Source organism: Schistocerca americana, chromosome 5 (assembly GCF_021461395.2).
Source record: "Schistocerca americana isolate TAMUIC-IGC-003095 chromosome 5, iqSchAmer2.1, whole genome shotgun sequence".
NCBI classification, from domain to species: domain Eukaryota; kingdom Metazoa; phylum Arthropoda; class Insecta; order Orthoptera; family Acrididae; genus Schistocerca; species Schistocerca americana.
This window is the reverse complement of record NC_060123.1, coordinates 488,981,426-488,996,121: the sequence shown is the minus strand read 5'-3', so window position 1 is coordinate 488,996,121 and position 14,696 is coordinate 488,981,426. Positions and strand designations below refer to the sequence as shown.

Here is a 14,696-nt window from a genome sequence, read left to right as displayed (position 1 = left end):
TCACACTCTCACAACTAAATTTTGGGTCACAGCCTTTGCCAGAAAATGAGAGAGAGCGTTCTCCACATGTACCTTTTGTGCATAGGTGAAAGAGAGGAAGGAGTAGAGAATTATTCTAGCATTTAAAGTACTCTCGTGTATATAGTATAGACGTAGAGCAGATATTATCCACAATTACAGACTACATACACCACAATAGGTCAGAGGCAAGCAAACTTAATCGACTGATAATGGATCATTTGCCATTAAATACATCATCCACTGCTCATTAGGGCAGAAATGTCAAATCATTGAAGTAAAGAAAGAAAAAATACCTCTTAAACTTTATACAAAATAATTTCATCGTGTGATTAAAACATTTTCCTTCAACAACAAAACTACAACAGTATAACCTGCTGTGCAAGTCCAGCATGTCCCAAACTAAAAACAACAAAAAGTAATGAGGTCTGATTCAACAAACTAGACCCTGTTTTAAGAGGAGATGAATTATTTGTGTGTTGGACATCCATGGACTATGTCACCTGTCTAATATTCTTCAACAAGGGGGTATCTCTGTGGTGTAGTTAGTTTCATTTAAAATTTAATGTGTTCTATGGATAATGTTTCAATTAATAAGGGTATTTGTAAGTCCTGATATTCTGAAATAAGTCCAAAATGATGATGTCCCTGTTCACAAAGTCATATTTGATCAGGTGCAGTCTGGATAACGAGAATGAACTCACCAGACTTACTATTCATTACACTAATTTAAAATGGAGTGTCTAGTCCTACAGTGGAACAGCTGCTATAACTTCTCCTATATAAATTGTGACACAGTCCGAGATCCATCACACTTTTAAAACAAGCCAATGCTGCATTAATAACATCCATTTTAGTGTTTACATTACTTTGTTAGCCACTTGCAATTAATAAAATGAACACCATACTCAGCTGATTGTGTAGTTTAAGGGGTGGGCTCTCTTGTCCCAAAACATGCTTGAGCACAAACAGCAAATTCACACTAAGATCTTTCAGGATGTATCAGATTTATCAATAAAAATTAATAAATTTATTTATTTACCACTTTCTAAAGTTGCTTCCTTTACCAATGTTTTCGTGACAGCACTGGTATCATTTGGTATTTTCTCAATAAATGTTTTCACACGGACTTGCATTTCCTCACTAAGCCTGCAGCACAGAGCATTTTGTATCCAGTCCGAAGCACTACTTCTCATCGTGCAGTAAAATAAAATTAAAGACAGTAAACACAAAAGTTCCTCACAGTCTTCATCACTCATGACACGATACAGTTCAGAGTCCAAATAATAGCTTGGGAAATGTTCTGCAAAAAGAAATAAAGTCAGAATTTATTACTCATTGTTTTCCAACATTTACATGTCCATAAAGTAGCACAATTACCTTTAATAAACGATGTTAAGCCTTCCATTACGTCAGTGTCAAAAACTTCAGCTTCTTTCCATGTCACATCATCTGAACTGGAACTAAAACCAAACACACACACAAAGAAGAAATAATTTAATGACATTCACAATGTATACAAACATTTTCTGCATCTTAAGCAGTGGCATTACGGGTGATGTAAGATGCCTGGGTATTTATAAGTTGGGACAAATGTGCAGGTATTTATGCATTTCAAAGTTTAATTGATAAGTGACACATTAAAAAAATTAAGCTGATATTTTTTATTGGGAAAGGTGTTTAGCAACACTACTACTTTAGTGGTTGGGTAAACAAGTTGAAATAGCTGCTTGACAGTTAGAGGAAGGGAAGAATTGTTATGAGAAATTGGACCGTAAACATAACTTTTCACATCTCTAATGAGGTCCATTCTTAGGGCAGTACATAAGGAAAGAAGAAAAACAATAATCAAGTTTAAAAGTAATTTTCAACATAGAATATAGTTTATATTAAGTAGCTGACCTGTAGGTAGGATTTTTACTTATACTTTGTACTGCAAAAAAATTAAAAGACTGTTCGCAGTCAGTTCCATGATCTTTATAAGTTGAAGGAGAATCAAGGAGTTCAGGCTCTACCTCAGATTCCCCGGAATCTGATTCCTCACTGACTACTGGGTTGCTTTCCATTTTGTCTCTGCTTGGATTGTTCAGTGTGGATTTTTCCTTGGTATCAGATGGATTAGATCATGTCCCTGCTCCATTCATCGACTTCCAGTTATGGGAGAGGTAGGATAGTTTTGCAGCTCTCTGATGAATGTTACACATAGTTTTAAGTGTAAACATTTACCAACTTTTAATATCAGGAGTATCATCTCAACCCTTATTTTAATTGGTAAATTACACATTCTAGCAGCAAAAACTTTAGAAAGTACTCTCTTTATAAATGCCCAGATTTTGGGCATTTAAAACAGCTTTCGACAAATCCCCAATCACGAATTTTTGCAAAGACATCGTCACTACTGCTGTGGAGGCTGAGTTTGTGAAACGGCTTTTGATGCAGTACACCACCAAGACGATTTCTCCCTGCCACTATTACACAGCTATGCCCCAGAGTCAGCTAACAGGATAGGAGAATGAAGATTCTACAACACTCCAACAAATTAGAAGCAAAGTCACACATATGAGTTAAAGGGGTTACTTATCTTTGTGACTAGTTGAAGAGCGAAGTCTGCAACACTGCATGTAATATAACAAAAAATGCCCTCAATGACTAAGTGCAAATAATTGTAGGTAAACTTCGCAGTACATAGCAAATGCAATTTACAACAACTGTCTGTTCACTTCTAAGAGTGCACTAAACGACGTTCCCCGCCCAAGTCAGCCCTGGACAATGATCTATAACCAAGTGGGCAAGAGCTGCTCTTCAATCTTCAAGGAGGCCTCCGTCCGTTGTTGCCCAGTCACTGGTGGATTGTACTCAGTTGGCAATTGGCCGAAGTGAAGTCACTTTCTTCATCCTCAGCGCCACCAGTGGCGATGGTGGAACTCGTGCAAGTGGCGAGTCTATAGCACTGGCACCAGCTTGCATCTTTGCCTCTGTGATGCTTTTGCCCTGGCTGTGACTTGTTTGGATGACACAGCAGTAAATGTCGTGCCCACTGGGAATTTATCCACCCCACATGACTGTATAAGATTCCCTCATGCTCAAAATTGTATCAATTGATATATAATTCTCAAATTTTCTACAGCTGTCTGCTGGTCCACCAGGCCAGTCTAGGTGCAACAGGCTGCCTTAGTGTTCATTAAACAAGGAACATCTGCATGCAGCCCTGTGAACACAACTGTTGTCACCTTGGGAGACAGCAGCGTCTGCACCATATCCATCGTGGAAATAAATGGCAACACTTCACCACCAATAATGCTGAAACAGTAATCACAGTTTATGTTGACAGTAACCCATCTGAGTGAGACCAAGTGATGGTGTGGAAACCACCTCCAAAAACTATCACAGAATCACCTAGAACCTGAGTTACACCCAACCACAGATTGCAGGGCAGAATACTGCATAGAGCCATATGTACACTGAGGTATGATTTGGAAAGAGGTACAACCATAAATCACTGGACTGTACTACATGTCTCCAGTCAGATGTAGGTGGTTTCTGTGTTTGACTCATTCAAGATGTGCAGCTTAATGTGCCAATCTAGTCTGTAATAGCCTTCAGTGAGCTACCAAGCTTCAAATGCCCATGCATACTGTTCCCTTCAGTGTTCATTTGGAAACTGGTTGACATGGACCTGCAGTCACTGGCAGGAGCAGTTTTAATCAGGTCTAAAACCTACTGTCAATGACAAGATTTCGCACTGACCTCTTGTCCCTGTCAGGCTGTGTTCACACTGCACATCAGGCTGAGATAGGCCAGAATACCAAACATAGTTTTTTAGATTGTGGCGTTCACAGTGACAGCCTAACCAGGACGGCACTATAGTCTGCCGTCATTAAGAACATTTAATATTTATGGCACAAACTAGTGTAACTACGCATGGGCTTCTTCAGTAAACACATCACCACCATCTCATTTGTTTTATAAGGGAGTTTTAGTGTTCATATTAACTTATTGTTTCCCTTTCAACAAAAGCTGCCTGACAAAATTACTTAGCTCCTGCTTTTTATTTTTTAAGCATTTGAATGGTTTCTGCCTGAAGTCATCTTATTAACTTTTTTAAGCACCAGTGTTTTTGCCTGAAACCACCGATGCTGTTGCACAACAGAGACATCTTGTGGTATACTGAGGTACTTCTACGAATGTAGTGTGTTGTAGCAGTACTTACAGTTTTCAATGTGACAGTCGACATGGTGATCATGCTACACATGATTCTAGGAGATTGTACCAGGCTTAAAAAAAAAGTGTCTGTACTAATATCACTGACAGTGGTGAAAGTAAGTGTATCTAAAGTTATTGTTAACATATATTTGAGTCTGTACTACTGCTTTTGTGAGTAGCTTCAAAATGAAACCACTGGGGCAGTAAGGTAGTTTTGATACAAAATTCAGTTAAATTTTATGCCATTTTGGTTGTTATTTAGGACTATAATTTGCTTTAGATGTTATGAATTTATGGTAGTTTCAAGACATGGAATTTTGTCTTGGAAAACTGTTAATTTACTTTCAAATGTGTCACATGAAATGATGGGTAGTTTGCCACTGGATGTTTCTGCTTCCTTCCTCAGTAGTCCCCATTCGTTTATTACATCAAATGTAAATTCAACAAATCATCTTCGTCTAGAGGTCATATAGTTTAACAGATACCCTGTAGCCCCAACATCTGAAGAAAATGTCTCCTAGGCATAGTCCATGTCAAGTCAGGCAGGCTAGGAAAAAATCTTACCTTTATAGTCTCTGATATTATTGAATTTAGCTTGCGTTAAAATGAAGGACCAAGTAAGGGACACATGTCGCTTTGTTTTCTCCAAAAAATTTCTGCTCTGAGATACAGCTCTCCAAAGATGACACTGTGCATATCATTTTGAAGATGCGAATTTTGGAAAAGAATTTAAAATGTTGTATTCCTGGAATAGTTCTAGATATTTTGTTGGGTTTTCTTTATTTCAAAGATAACTGCTTTATGATTACAAAGAAATACTCCATTTCGACTTATCTATCAAAGTTCTTTTACTACGGAAATAACTTGGTCCAGTTATTTCACTATTTCTTTAGGCGCATAATCCATATCACTTCAGGCAGGTAGGTTACCTTCATAGTCTAAGAAACATGTTCACCCCCCCCCCTTTTCAAAAAATTCCTGCCTCGAGATACAGGCCTCCAAAGAGGACACTTCGAACACCATTTTGAAGATGCAAATTTCGGAAAAATCTTTAAAATCTTTTATTTCTGTAACAGTTCTAGATATTTTGTTAGTTTTTTTTTATTTGAAACATAATTTCTTTATGATTACAATGGTATCCTCTGTTTGGTCATCTGTCAAAGTTCTTTTACTGTCGCCTTATGAATTTTTTTTTTTTTTTTTTTTTTCAAAATAGCCTATCCAGAAAAGTTAGATTTTTTTTCTGTTGATTAGTAGCCTACCCTGTAGTACTATATTATCTGTAAAGGAGAGCTTCCACCATTAAGTTGGACAGGTTTTATTTTTAAAAAAAACCTTTTTTTTAACTTTCAAGGGTAATGTATGCCTTCACTGAAGTTGTTTCTTACTAATTTCTTTGTTACAATGTTTATTTCTATTGTCTTTGTTGCAGGTATTTCTTACACGTTGTTGTAGTTTCTTGCCAGTTTATTTGTCGTGGTTGTTCATTGCAGGTTTCTGCATTGTAGTTCTTCAAAGTGCTAATTTGTTTGCTGAAGAGGCTTGTAAGGAACCTGAGACCATCCAGTGAGTTCTGAATTTTTGTGGGGAATTTTCCAGCTGCAGTGTGTTTTGTGAAAAGGATTGTTTGAAATGTGTTCTGACTGGAGCCACAGGAGAGTGAAGTGTGTTGACTATTTGCATACCCATAAAAGAGTGACATCTAAGAAAGAATAAAAGAAAGAAAGGGAAAAAAAGAAGACTTTGTTCAGGAAGAGAATAGGTGTTCTCAATTGAAGACTGTTTCAAAGAGAAGATGTTTCCAGTGACAACTTTTTGTGTTCTAAATGTTGTGACAGAATAACAACAATGATAGTATCTGAACAAAGTGAAGCCTCCCATGGTGCAGATGCAGATTTGGCATCAATAGAGAAAGAATTAAATACCGTAAATCAGTCAACTACAGACGTGGGTGTTAGTCCTGTTAAGAAAGCGTGGTCAGTGAAGTCGAGTCATAGCACTATGCATCAAGAAAGCGCAGAGAAATTACTAAAGCTGTGGATGAATACACTACAGCAAAACTGACCTCTCTCTTCAAAGTAGAAATTCCATCTTCAGAAGAAAATGAACCAAAGCACTCTTGTGCCTCTTGCCAGGAATTTTTCACAAATATCAATTCAGCTGTTGAATATTGTGCATCCTACAGTGAAAAGGTGCAAGTTTTAACTATTACTCCAGAGACATTTTCAAACAAAACAATTTTGAACCATGTTCCATCAGTATGAAAATATATGGTAGACAAATAAAGAAATGTGAGGTCTGTAAAAGGAGCTTTTGGAAGACCAGATCCTTATTATGGTCAAGTTCAGATAGTGCAGTCATTTTATCTGAAAGATAAATGGGACTGTTCTCACCAGAGTGCCAACAAAAAAGACACTGTAACAGTTGAAGCTCAAAAAGTTATGAAAGTGAAGAGGTACATGACTCACAGCATTAAAGAAACTTTTGCAATTTATAAAAGCAACTATACAATTTCACACATTGGAAGATCAAAACTTTATGCACTATGACCTATATGGTTAGTTCCACACCCAGCTGGATATGTCTTTATGTGTGTACTGCGTGAATTTTGAACTTTGTGTGGTAACTTTGAAGAACTTCACTGCAGCATGTGACATATGACAACTTGGTTGGGCAAGTGAAGTCATTAGCAGTCCATGAAATCTTACACATCCAGAGCCCTCATTCTTTTGTCGAAAGAGGAAATTGAAGAATTCCGTGATAATAAAAAGAAGAATGATCCAAACAAAATACTCCTGTGAAAGAAATTCAGCAGACACATTTTTGGACTCAAAGAGATGGGTGAACTCATATTGCACGCACTTTAAAGAGCAAGAAAGAATAAATTTCATTCGTTTAGCCAACACCTCAGAAACAGCAGAATAATATTCAGATTCACAACCTGAGATGGGGATGTTTGTGGCGTGTGTGTATGACAGAGTGGTGGATTGCAGAGATTATAGACACCAGTTACGAGTTAAATGAAATTGTAATGAACTTCATGCTACCACATGGTCCAGCTGTTGGATAAGGTTTTCAGCTGAAGGACAGCAACAACACCATCAGTGATCACTTCATGTTCACAATGTTTTGAGGATTCTAAGTGCTCCAGTTCCTATTGGTTCAACAGGAAGGCATCACTTCATATCAAAGGAAGATACTGAAGTTGTGGAACACATTTTTAGTTCATTGACTGGCTAATTTCATTACAAAACAGAGTGTTGTATAAATTGAAACCTTTGGACCTTTCACATACATTTTGAAACCATGCTCGAAAAATGAGTCTCTTACTCATCTTTCAAAACTAAAATGGTGTTAAATAAGGCTGTGTTTTGACTTATGAGCCTGTTACGTCATAATAAAAGAGGTTTAATGTATGGAAAAAAATTTCAAAAGCGGAAGCTCTCCTTTACAGGGAACGTAGGGAAATACGGAAGCGTCTGATCCCACCCGTCTGATTTGACCCATGACATCACAAATATGGCGGAAACGCCCATAAACCATGATTTTCATATGGCACGTATAAAGTCGTTACGTACACATTATAAACACGAAAACACTTCGAAAAACAAACACACACACACACACACACACACACACACACACACACACACACACACACACACACGTTCCACAAAAAGCCTAATGACACTAACGGGACAAGTGCGGGAAATTGTGGGTTTTTGGGTGGGGACAATCTAAACATAAACAAATTTAGACACTCACCCCCATACAAAACCACGCAAAACGATGGAAAAAAAAAGAAGAAACGACAACAAAAAACTCCCCAAGTTCCACTAAACACAATATCATCTGGAATCCGACACTTCCCTTGACCTATATAGCTCAACAGCAGCTCCCGATCCCACAAATTAGGATCGAAAACTTCCCCTAACCTATATAGCTCAACGGAAACTCCCGATCCCATAAACTGGAATCGAACACCTCCCCTAACCTATATCGCTCAACAGCAGCTCCTGATCCCGTAAATTGGGATCAAACACTTCCCAAACAGATGTAAAAACTTTATCAGCCTCAACGCGGTATTTCTCATCATTTCTCGCAGACGCGCGCTATTAATTTTATCCTTCATATTCATTCCTCAAGAAAAACAACAACCGATTAATTTCCTCAAATTACCACACGACCTACAGCGAACAAAACTAAATTAACCTCCACACAAAATCACTAAATCGTTAACTCACTGAAACGAATTCCACTACAAACACAGCCAACATTCGAACAATTCTGTATAATGAGCAAGACCAAATTGAGCCCATTACACCACACAAAAGAAAGCTCTGAACATACCACTAGAGCGCACACACCACAACACCCTTACGTCACGGGTCAAATCCAACGGGTGGGATCGGACGCTTCTGTCGACCCGGATGTAGGACTATATGGTATTAATAAACAGAAAGGAGGGGCAGGGAGGGGGGGGGGGGGGAAATTAAAATTTTATGGATTGGCCTTTTTTGAAGAAAAAAAGTATTTCCATAAATTATAAAAAGTTTGGAATGCTATAGTGAAAGAACTTTTGGCAGATAAGTCCAAATGGAGTATTTCTTTGTAATCATAAAGCAATTGTCTTTCAACAAAAAAAAAAAAAAAAATAAATAAATAAAATAAAATAAAAAATAAAAAAAAAATAAAAACCCAATAAAATATCTAGAACTTTTCTAGAGAGAGACACAGCATTTTAAAATTTTTTCCAAAATTTGTATTTTCAAAATGGTATGCACAGTGTCATCTTTGAGAGAGCTGTAAGTCCGAGCATAAATTTTTTTTGGAGAAAACAAAAAAATAAGTGTTCCTTAACATATGCTAAATTCAATAACGTCCGAGACTATGGAGGTAAGATTTTTTCCTAGCATGCGTGAATTCACATGGACTTATGCCTAATTAATACAATTCAACACCCATTAACAATTTTTAGTTTATTTTGTTTTTTGTAAGGTGAGCACAAAGTGCTCCCTCCCCCCAAGTGGTAATCCACATTATGGAAAACGCCTTGGTATTGAGGATTAAGAGGACGTAATACAGTCAATTTCAAACAATTACTGTTCGGTTACATTACAAAAGCAAAGATAAATAGGAGCTTGCATTTCCTCATTGTTCTATCATTTTTTAACGAGACATTTTTAGTGGATTATGTACCATGTATGTTAATCAATGCAAAAAAAAATAAAAATAAAATAAAAAATGGTGGAATGCCTTTCATTACCTCGGAATTTAACTTTCAGTTCTAGTTTTTATAAGCAATACAGATAGTCGTACCGTAGGTGCAACCACAACGGAGGGATATCTGTTGAGAGGCCACACAAATGTGTGGTTCCTGAAGACGAGCAGCAGCAGCCTTTTCAGTAGTTGCAGGGGCAACAGTCTGGATGATGGACTGATCTGGCCTTTTAACACTAACCAAAATGGCTTTGCTGTGTTGGTACTGTGAACGGCTGAAAGCAAGGGGAAACTACAGCCGTAATTTTTCCCAAGGGCATGCAGCTTTACTGCACGGTTAAATGATGATGGCGTCCTCTTGGGTAAAATATTCCGGAGATAAACTAGTCTTCTATTCGGATGTCCAGATGGGGACTACTCAGGAGGACGTTGTTATCAGGAGAAAGAAAACTGACGTTCTACAAGTCGGAGTGTGGAATGTCAGATCCCTTAATCGGGCAGGTAGGCTAAAAAATTTAAAAAGGGAAATGGATAGGTTAAAGTAAGATGTAGAGGGAATTAGTGAAGTTCAGTGGCAGGAGGAACAAGACTTTTGGTCAGGTGAATACAGGGTTATAAATATAAAATCAAATAGAGGTAATGCAGGATTAGGTTTAATAATGAATAGGAAAACAGGAATACGGGTAAGCCACTACAAACAGCATAGTGAATGCATTATTGTGGCCAAGATAGATACGAAGCCCACGCCTACCACAATAGTACAAGTTTATATGCCAACTAGCTCAGCAGATGAAAAGATTGATTAAATGTATGATGAGATAAAAGAAATTATTCAGATAGTGAAGGGAGACGAAAATTTAATAGTCATGGGTGACCGAAATTCGATAGTAGGAATAGGAAGAGAAGGAAACATAGTAGGTGAATATGGAATGGAGGTAAAGAATGAAAGAGGAAGCCGCATGGTAGAATTTTGCACAGAGCATAACTTCATAGCTAACACTTGGTTCAAGAATCATGAAAGAAGGTTGTATACATGGAAGCAGCCTGGAGATACTGGGAGGTTTCAGATAGATTATATAATGGTAAGACAGAGATTTAGGAACCAGGTTTTAAATTGTCAGACATTTCCAGGGGCAGATGTGGACTCTGACCACAATCTATTGGTCATGAACTGTAGATTACAACTGAAGAAACTGTAAAAAGGTGGGAATTTAAGGAGATGGGACCTGGATAAACTGAAAGAACCAGAGGCTGTAAAGAGTTTCAGGGAGAGCATTAGGGAACCATTGACAAGAATGGGGGAAAGAAATACAGTAGAAGAAGAATGGGTAGCTTTGAGGGATGAGGTAGTGAAGGCAGCAGAGGATCAAATAGGCAAAAAGCCGAGGGCTAATAGAAATCCTTATATAACAGAAGAGAGATTGAATTTAATTGATGAAAGGAGAAAATACAATATGAAGCGGGCAAAAAGCAATACAAACGTCTCAAAAATGAGATCAATAGGAAGTGCAAATTGGCTAAGCAGGGATGGCTAGAGGACAAATGTAAGGATGTAGAGGCATATATCACTAGGGGTAAGATAGATAGGCCTACTGCCTACAGGAAAATTAAAGAGACCTTTGGAGAAAAGAGAACCACTTGTATGAATATCAAGAGCTAAGATGGAAACCCAGTTCTAAGCAGCAAAGAAGGGAAAGCAGAAAGGTGAAAGGAGTATATAGAAGGTCTATACAAGGGCGATGCACTTGAGGACAATATTATGAAAATGGAAGAGGATGTAGATGAAGATGAAATGGGAGATACGATATTGCGTGAAGAGTTTGACAGAGCACTGAAAGACCTAAGGCGAAACAAGGCCCTGGGAGTAGACAACATTCCATTAGAACTACTGATAGCCTTGAGAGAGCCAGCTCTGACAAAACTCTACCATCTGGTGAGCAAGATGTATGAGACAGGCGAAATACCCACAGACTTCAAGAAGAATATAATAATTCAAATCCCAAAGAAAGCAGGCATTGACGGATGTGAAAATTACCGAACTATCAGTCTAATAAGCCACGGCTGCAAAATACGAACCCGAATTCTTTACAGATGAAAGGAAAAACTGGTAGAAGCTGATCTCGGGGAAGATCAGTTCGGATTCCTTAGAAATGTTGGAACACGTGAAGCAATACTGACCCTACGACTTATCTTAGACAATAGATTAAGGAAAGGCAAACCGATGTTTCTAGCATTTGTAGATTTGGAGAAAGCTTTTCACAATGTTGACTGGAATATCCTCTTTCAAATTCTGAAGGTGGCAGTGGTAAAATACAGGGAGCGAAAGGCTATTTACAATTTGTACAGAAACCAGATGGCAGTTATAAGAGACGAGGGACATGAAAGGGAAGCAGTGGTTGGGAAGGGAGTGAGACAGGGTTGTAGCCTCTCCCCGATGCTATTCAATCTGTATATTGAGCAAGCAGTAAAGGAAACAAAAGAAAAATTCGGAGTAGGTATTAAAATTCATGGACAAGAAGTAAAAACTTTGAGGTTCGCCGATGACATTGTAATTCTGTCAGACACAGAAAAGGACCTGGAAGAGCAGCTGAACAGAATGGACAGTGTATTGAAAGGAGGGTATAAGATGAACATCAACAAAAGCAAAACGATGATAATGAAATGTAGTCGAATTAAATCAGGTGATGCTGCGGGAAATATATTCGGAAATGAGACACTTAAAGCAGTAAATGAGTTTTGCTATTTGGGGAGCAAAATAACATGATGGTCGAAGTAGAGAGGATATTAAATGTATATTGGCAATGGCTAGGAAAGCGTTTCTGAAGAAGAGAAATTTGTTAACATCGAGTATAGATTAAGGCGTCAGGAAGTCGTTTCTAGAAGTATTTGTATGGAGTGTAGCCATGCATGGAAGTGAAATGTGGATGATAAATAGTTCAGACAAGAGGAGAAAAAGAAGCTTTCGAAATGTGGGGCTACAGAAGAATGCTGAAGATTAGATGGGTAGATCACATACCTAATGGGGAGGTACTGAATAGAATTGGGGAGAAGAGAAATTTGTGGCACAACTTGACTAGGAGAAGAGATCGCTTGGTAGGGCATATTCTGAGGCATCAAGGGATCACCAATTTAGCATTGGAGGGTAAAAATCGTAGAGGGAGACCAAGAGATAAATACACTAAACAAATTCAGAAGGATGTAGGTTGCAGTAGGTACTGGGAGTTGAAGATGCTAGCACAGGATAGAGTAGCATGGAGAGCAGCATCAAACCAGTCTCTGGACTAATGACCACAACAACAAGGTAAAACTCGTTAAATGATGCAAAGGTAAACATTAGGCTACGCTACACACCAATTGTTACCGCAGTCTTTCACATTCCCATTTGTTGTATCGCCACCAATACCCTTTATTTGTTTTGATACTGGCTTCAGCCATAACTTTCTTTCCCTTACGACAAGTAATCACTGACGCACACACGTGGAGATACGACCTTCATACTACTAAAAAATTAATGGTGCTGAAATTAATGCTAGAAAATTATCATCGGTTACACCTAAAAGAAACTTACGTTAGCTTCAGAAGCCTAGCCAGCAATCTTCCACGGGCACCCTTCGTAAAACATGTGACGTCGACGTCATCAAACACACAGTTAATCTGTAACAATAAATACAGAACTCGAAAAAAACTTCAAACATAATAACACCTACAACCTAACTATACACGGAAAATTAGTCTTAACGCATCCCGACTCGCCCACTAACAACGCACCTTTCCTCCCCACAAGCTTTTAACACACCGAAAAGCACTTAATTAAAAAATCAATGGTCCTCACCCAGTTAAAAACAACGTCTTGCCACTGTAACAAAGCCATTTTTTCTTTTTCCCGGCCACTAGAATTGGATAAATTATAAACTGTTCATAAACAACACCAGTTTGAACGTCAAAATTCTGTTTGAAATTTGCGTCCTCGCGATTGGTCGATTTCCACCAATGATACAGTACACAGTGTCAAAGTTCATCATGCGCACAAGGCTATTCCTACTCGTTTATGTCTTAAATTTTGTATATGAGTCTTGAGGGCAAAGCCGTGCATCTAAATAAAAAATTGCCTTTTGTATATTTTTTGGCCTCCTGCATTAGTTGTAAGAAGTCAGTTTGGTGAACCAATGATCGTGCGCCATAAGTGAGCTGTCGTTTTCACATTAAAATATTTATAAGTCGAGCATGCAGTTTATGTTTTTAACGAAGTCCGATCGTAATTATTACACGCAAACTATTTCTTTGTATTGACAAATAACGGCAACACAGTCTCGAGTCACAAATTTGCTGCTTCGACGAGCACGTCTGGGCTTGTAGCTAAACTCGCATCAGTAAAGAAAGAATTTTTGGCGAAAAAAGCTCAACGCCTTCTATCTCATTTTTCTGACGGCGTATCCTTCCTTTTTGCTGGCAATGCAATGCATCCTCCCTTCGTCGACATTTTACTTTCTTATTTAATTTTAAAATAAAAAAAATCAATACCTTAGAAAGGAGGGTTTCATTATATTGTAGACCATTTTACAGGTCGAAGTGATAAATAATAATTTTCTATATGAAATTTTATTGTGACTGCTCTGTTATAGAAATTTTTTTCTGTTTCATGCACGCAATGAAAACAGGTAATGTATTGATAAAAGCTGTTTGAAGCTGAAGAGAAGCAAAATATGGTTTTTTGTTCTCAGAATGAGATTTTCACTCTGCAGCGGAGTGTGCACTGATATGAAACTTCCTGGCACATTAAAACTGTGTGCCGGACCGAGACTCAAACTCGGGACCTTTGCTTTTCTACTATTTGAGCTACACAAGAATGACTCTCGACCCCTCTTCACAGCTTCAGTTCTGCCAGTGCCTCGTCTCCTACCTTCCATACTTCACAGAAGCTCTTCTGCGAACCTTGCAGAACTAGCAGTCTTGGAAGAAAGGATATTACGGAGACATGGCTTAGCCACAGTGTGTTGAATGTTTCCAGAATGAAATTTTCACTCTGCACCAGAGTGCGCCCTGATATGAAACTTCCTCTCAGACGAGGTACTGGCAGACCTGATGCTGTGAGAATGGATGGTGAGTCAAGATTGGGTAGCTCAGATGGTAGAGCACTTGCCCACAAAAGGCAAAGGCCTCGAGTTCGAGTCACAGTCTGGCACACAGTTTAAATCAGGTAGGAAGTTTCGTGATTTGTTCTGTTTTCCGTCACTCTTCGGTTGCTTTAAAATTCA

General features: G+C 38.3%; 1 protein-coding gene across 2 annotated transcripts in view; it reads right to left on the bottom strand.

Moving 5' to 3' along the window:
- LOC124615629 (myosin-9-like) overlaps positions 1-13,400 on the bottom strand; it is a 246,316-nt gene extending 232,916 nt beyond the window's left edge. For both annotated transcript variants that reach the window (XM_047143635.1, XM_047143636.1), the window contains exons 1-4: positions 13,274-13,400; positions 13,010-13,095; positions 1,399-1,481; positions 1,061-1,321 (exon numbers count right to left, since the gene is read on the bottom strand). In XM_047143635.1, the coding sequence (XP_046999591.1) occupies positions 1,061-1,321; positions 1,399-1,481; positions 13,010-13,095; positions 13,274-13,312 (469 nt within the window). In that variant the 5' untranslated portion in view covers positions 13,313-13,400. The remainder of the gene's footprint in view (positions 1-1,060; positions 1,322-1,398; positions 1,482-13,009; positions 13,096-13,273) is intronic.
- Between the last annotated feature and the right edge of the window lie 1,296 nt (positions 13,401-14,696).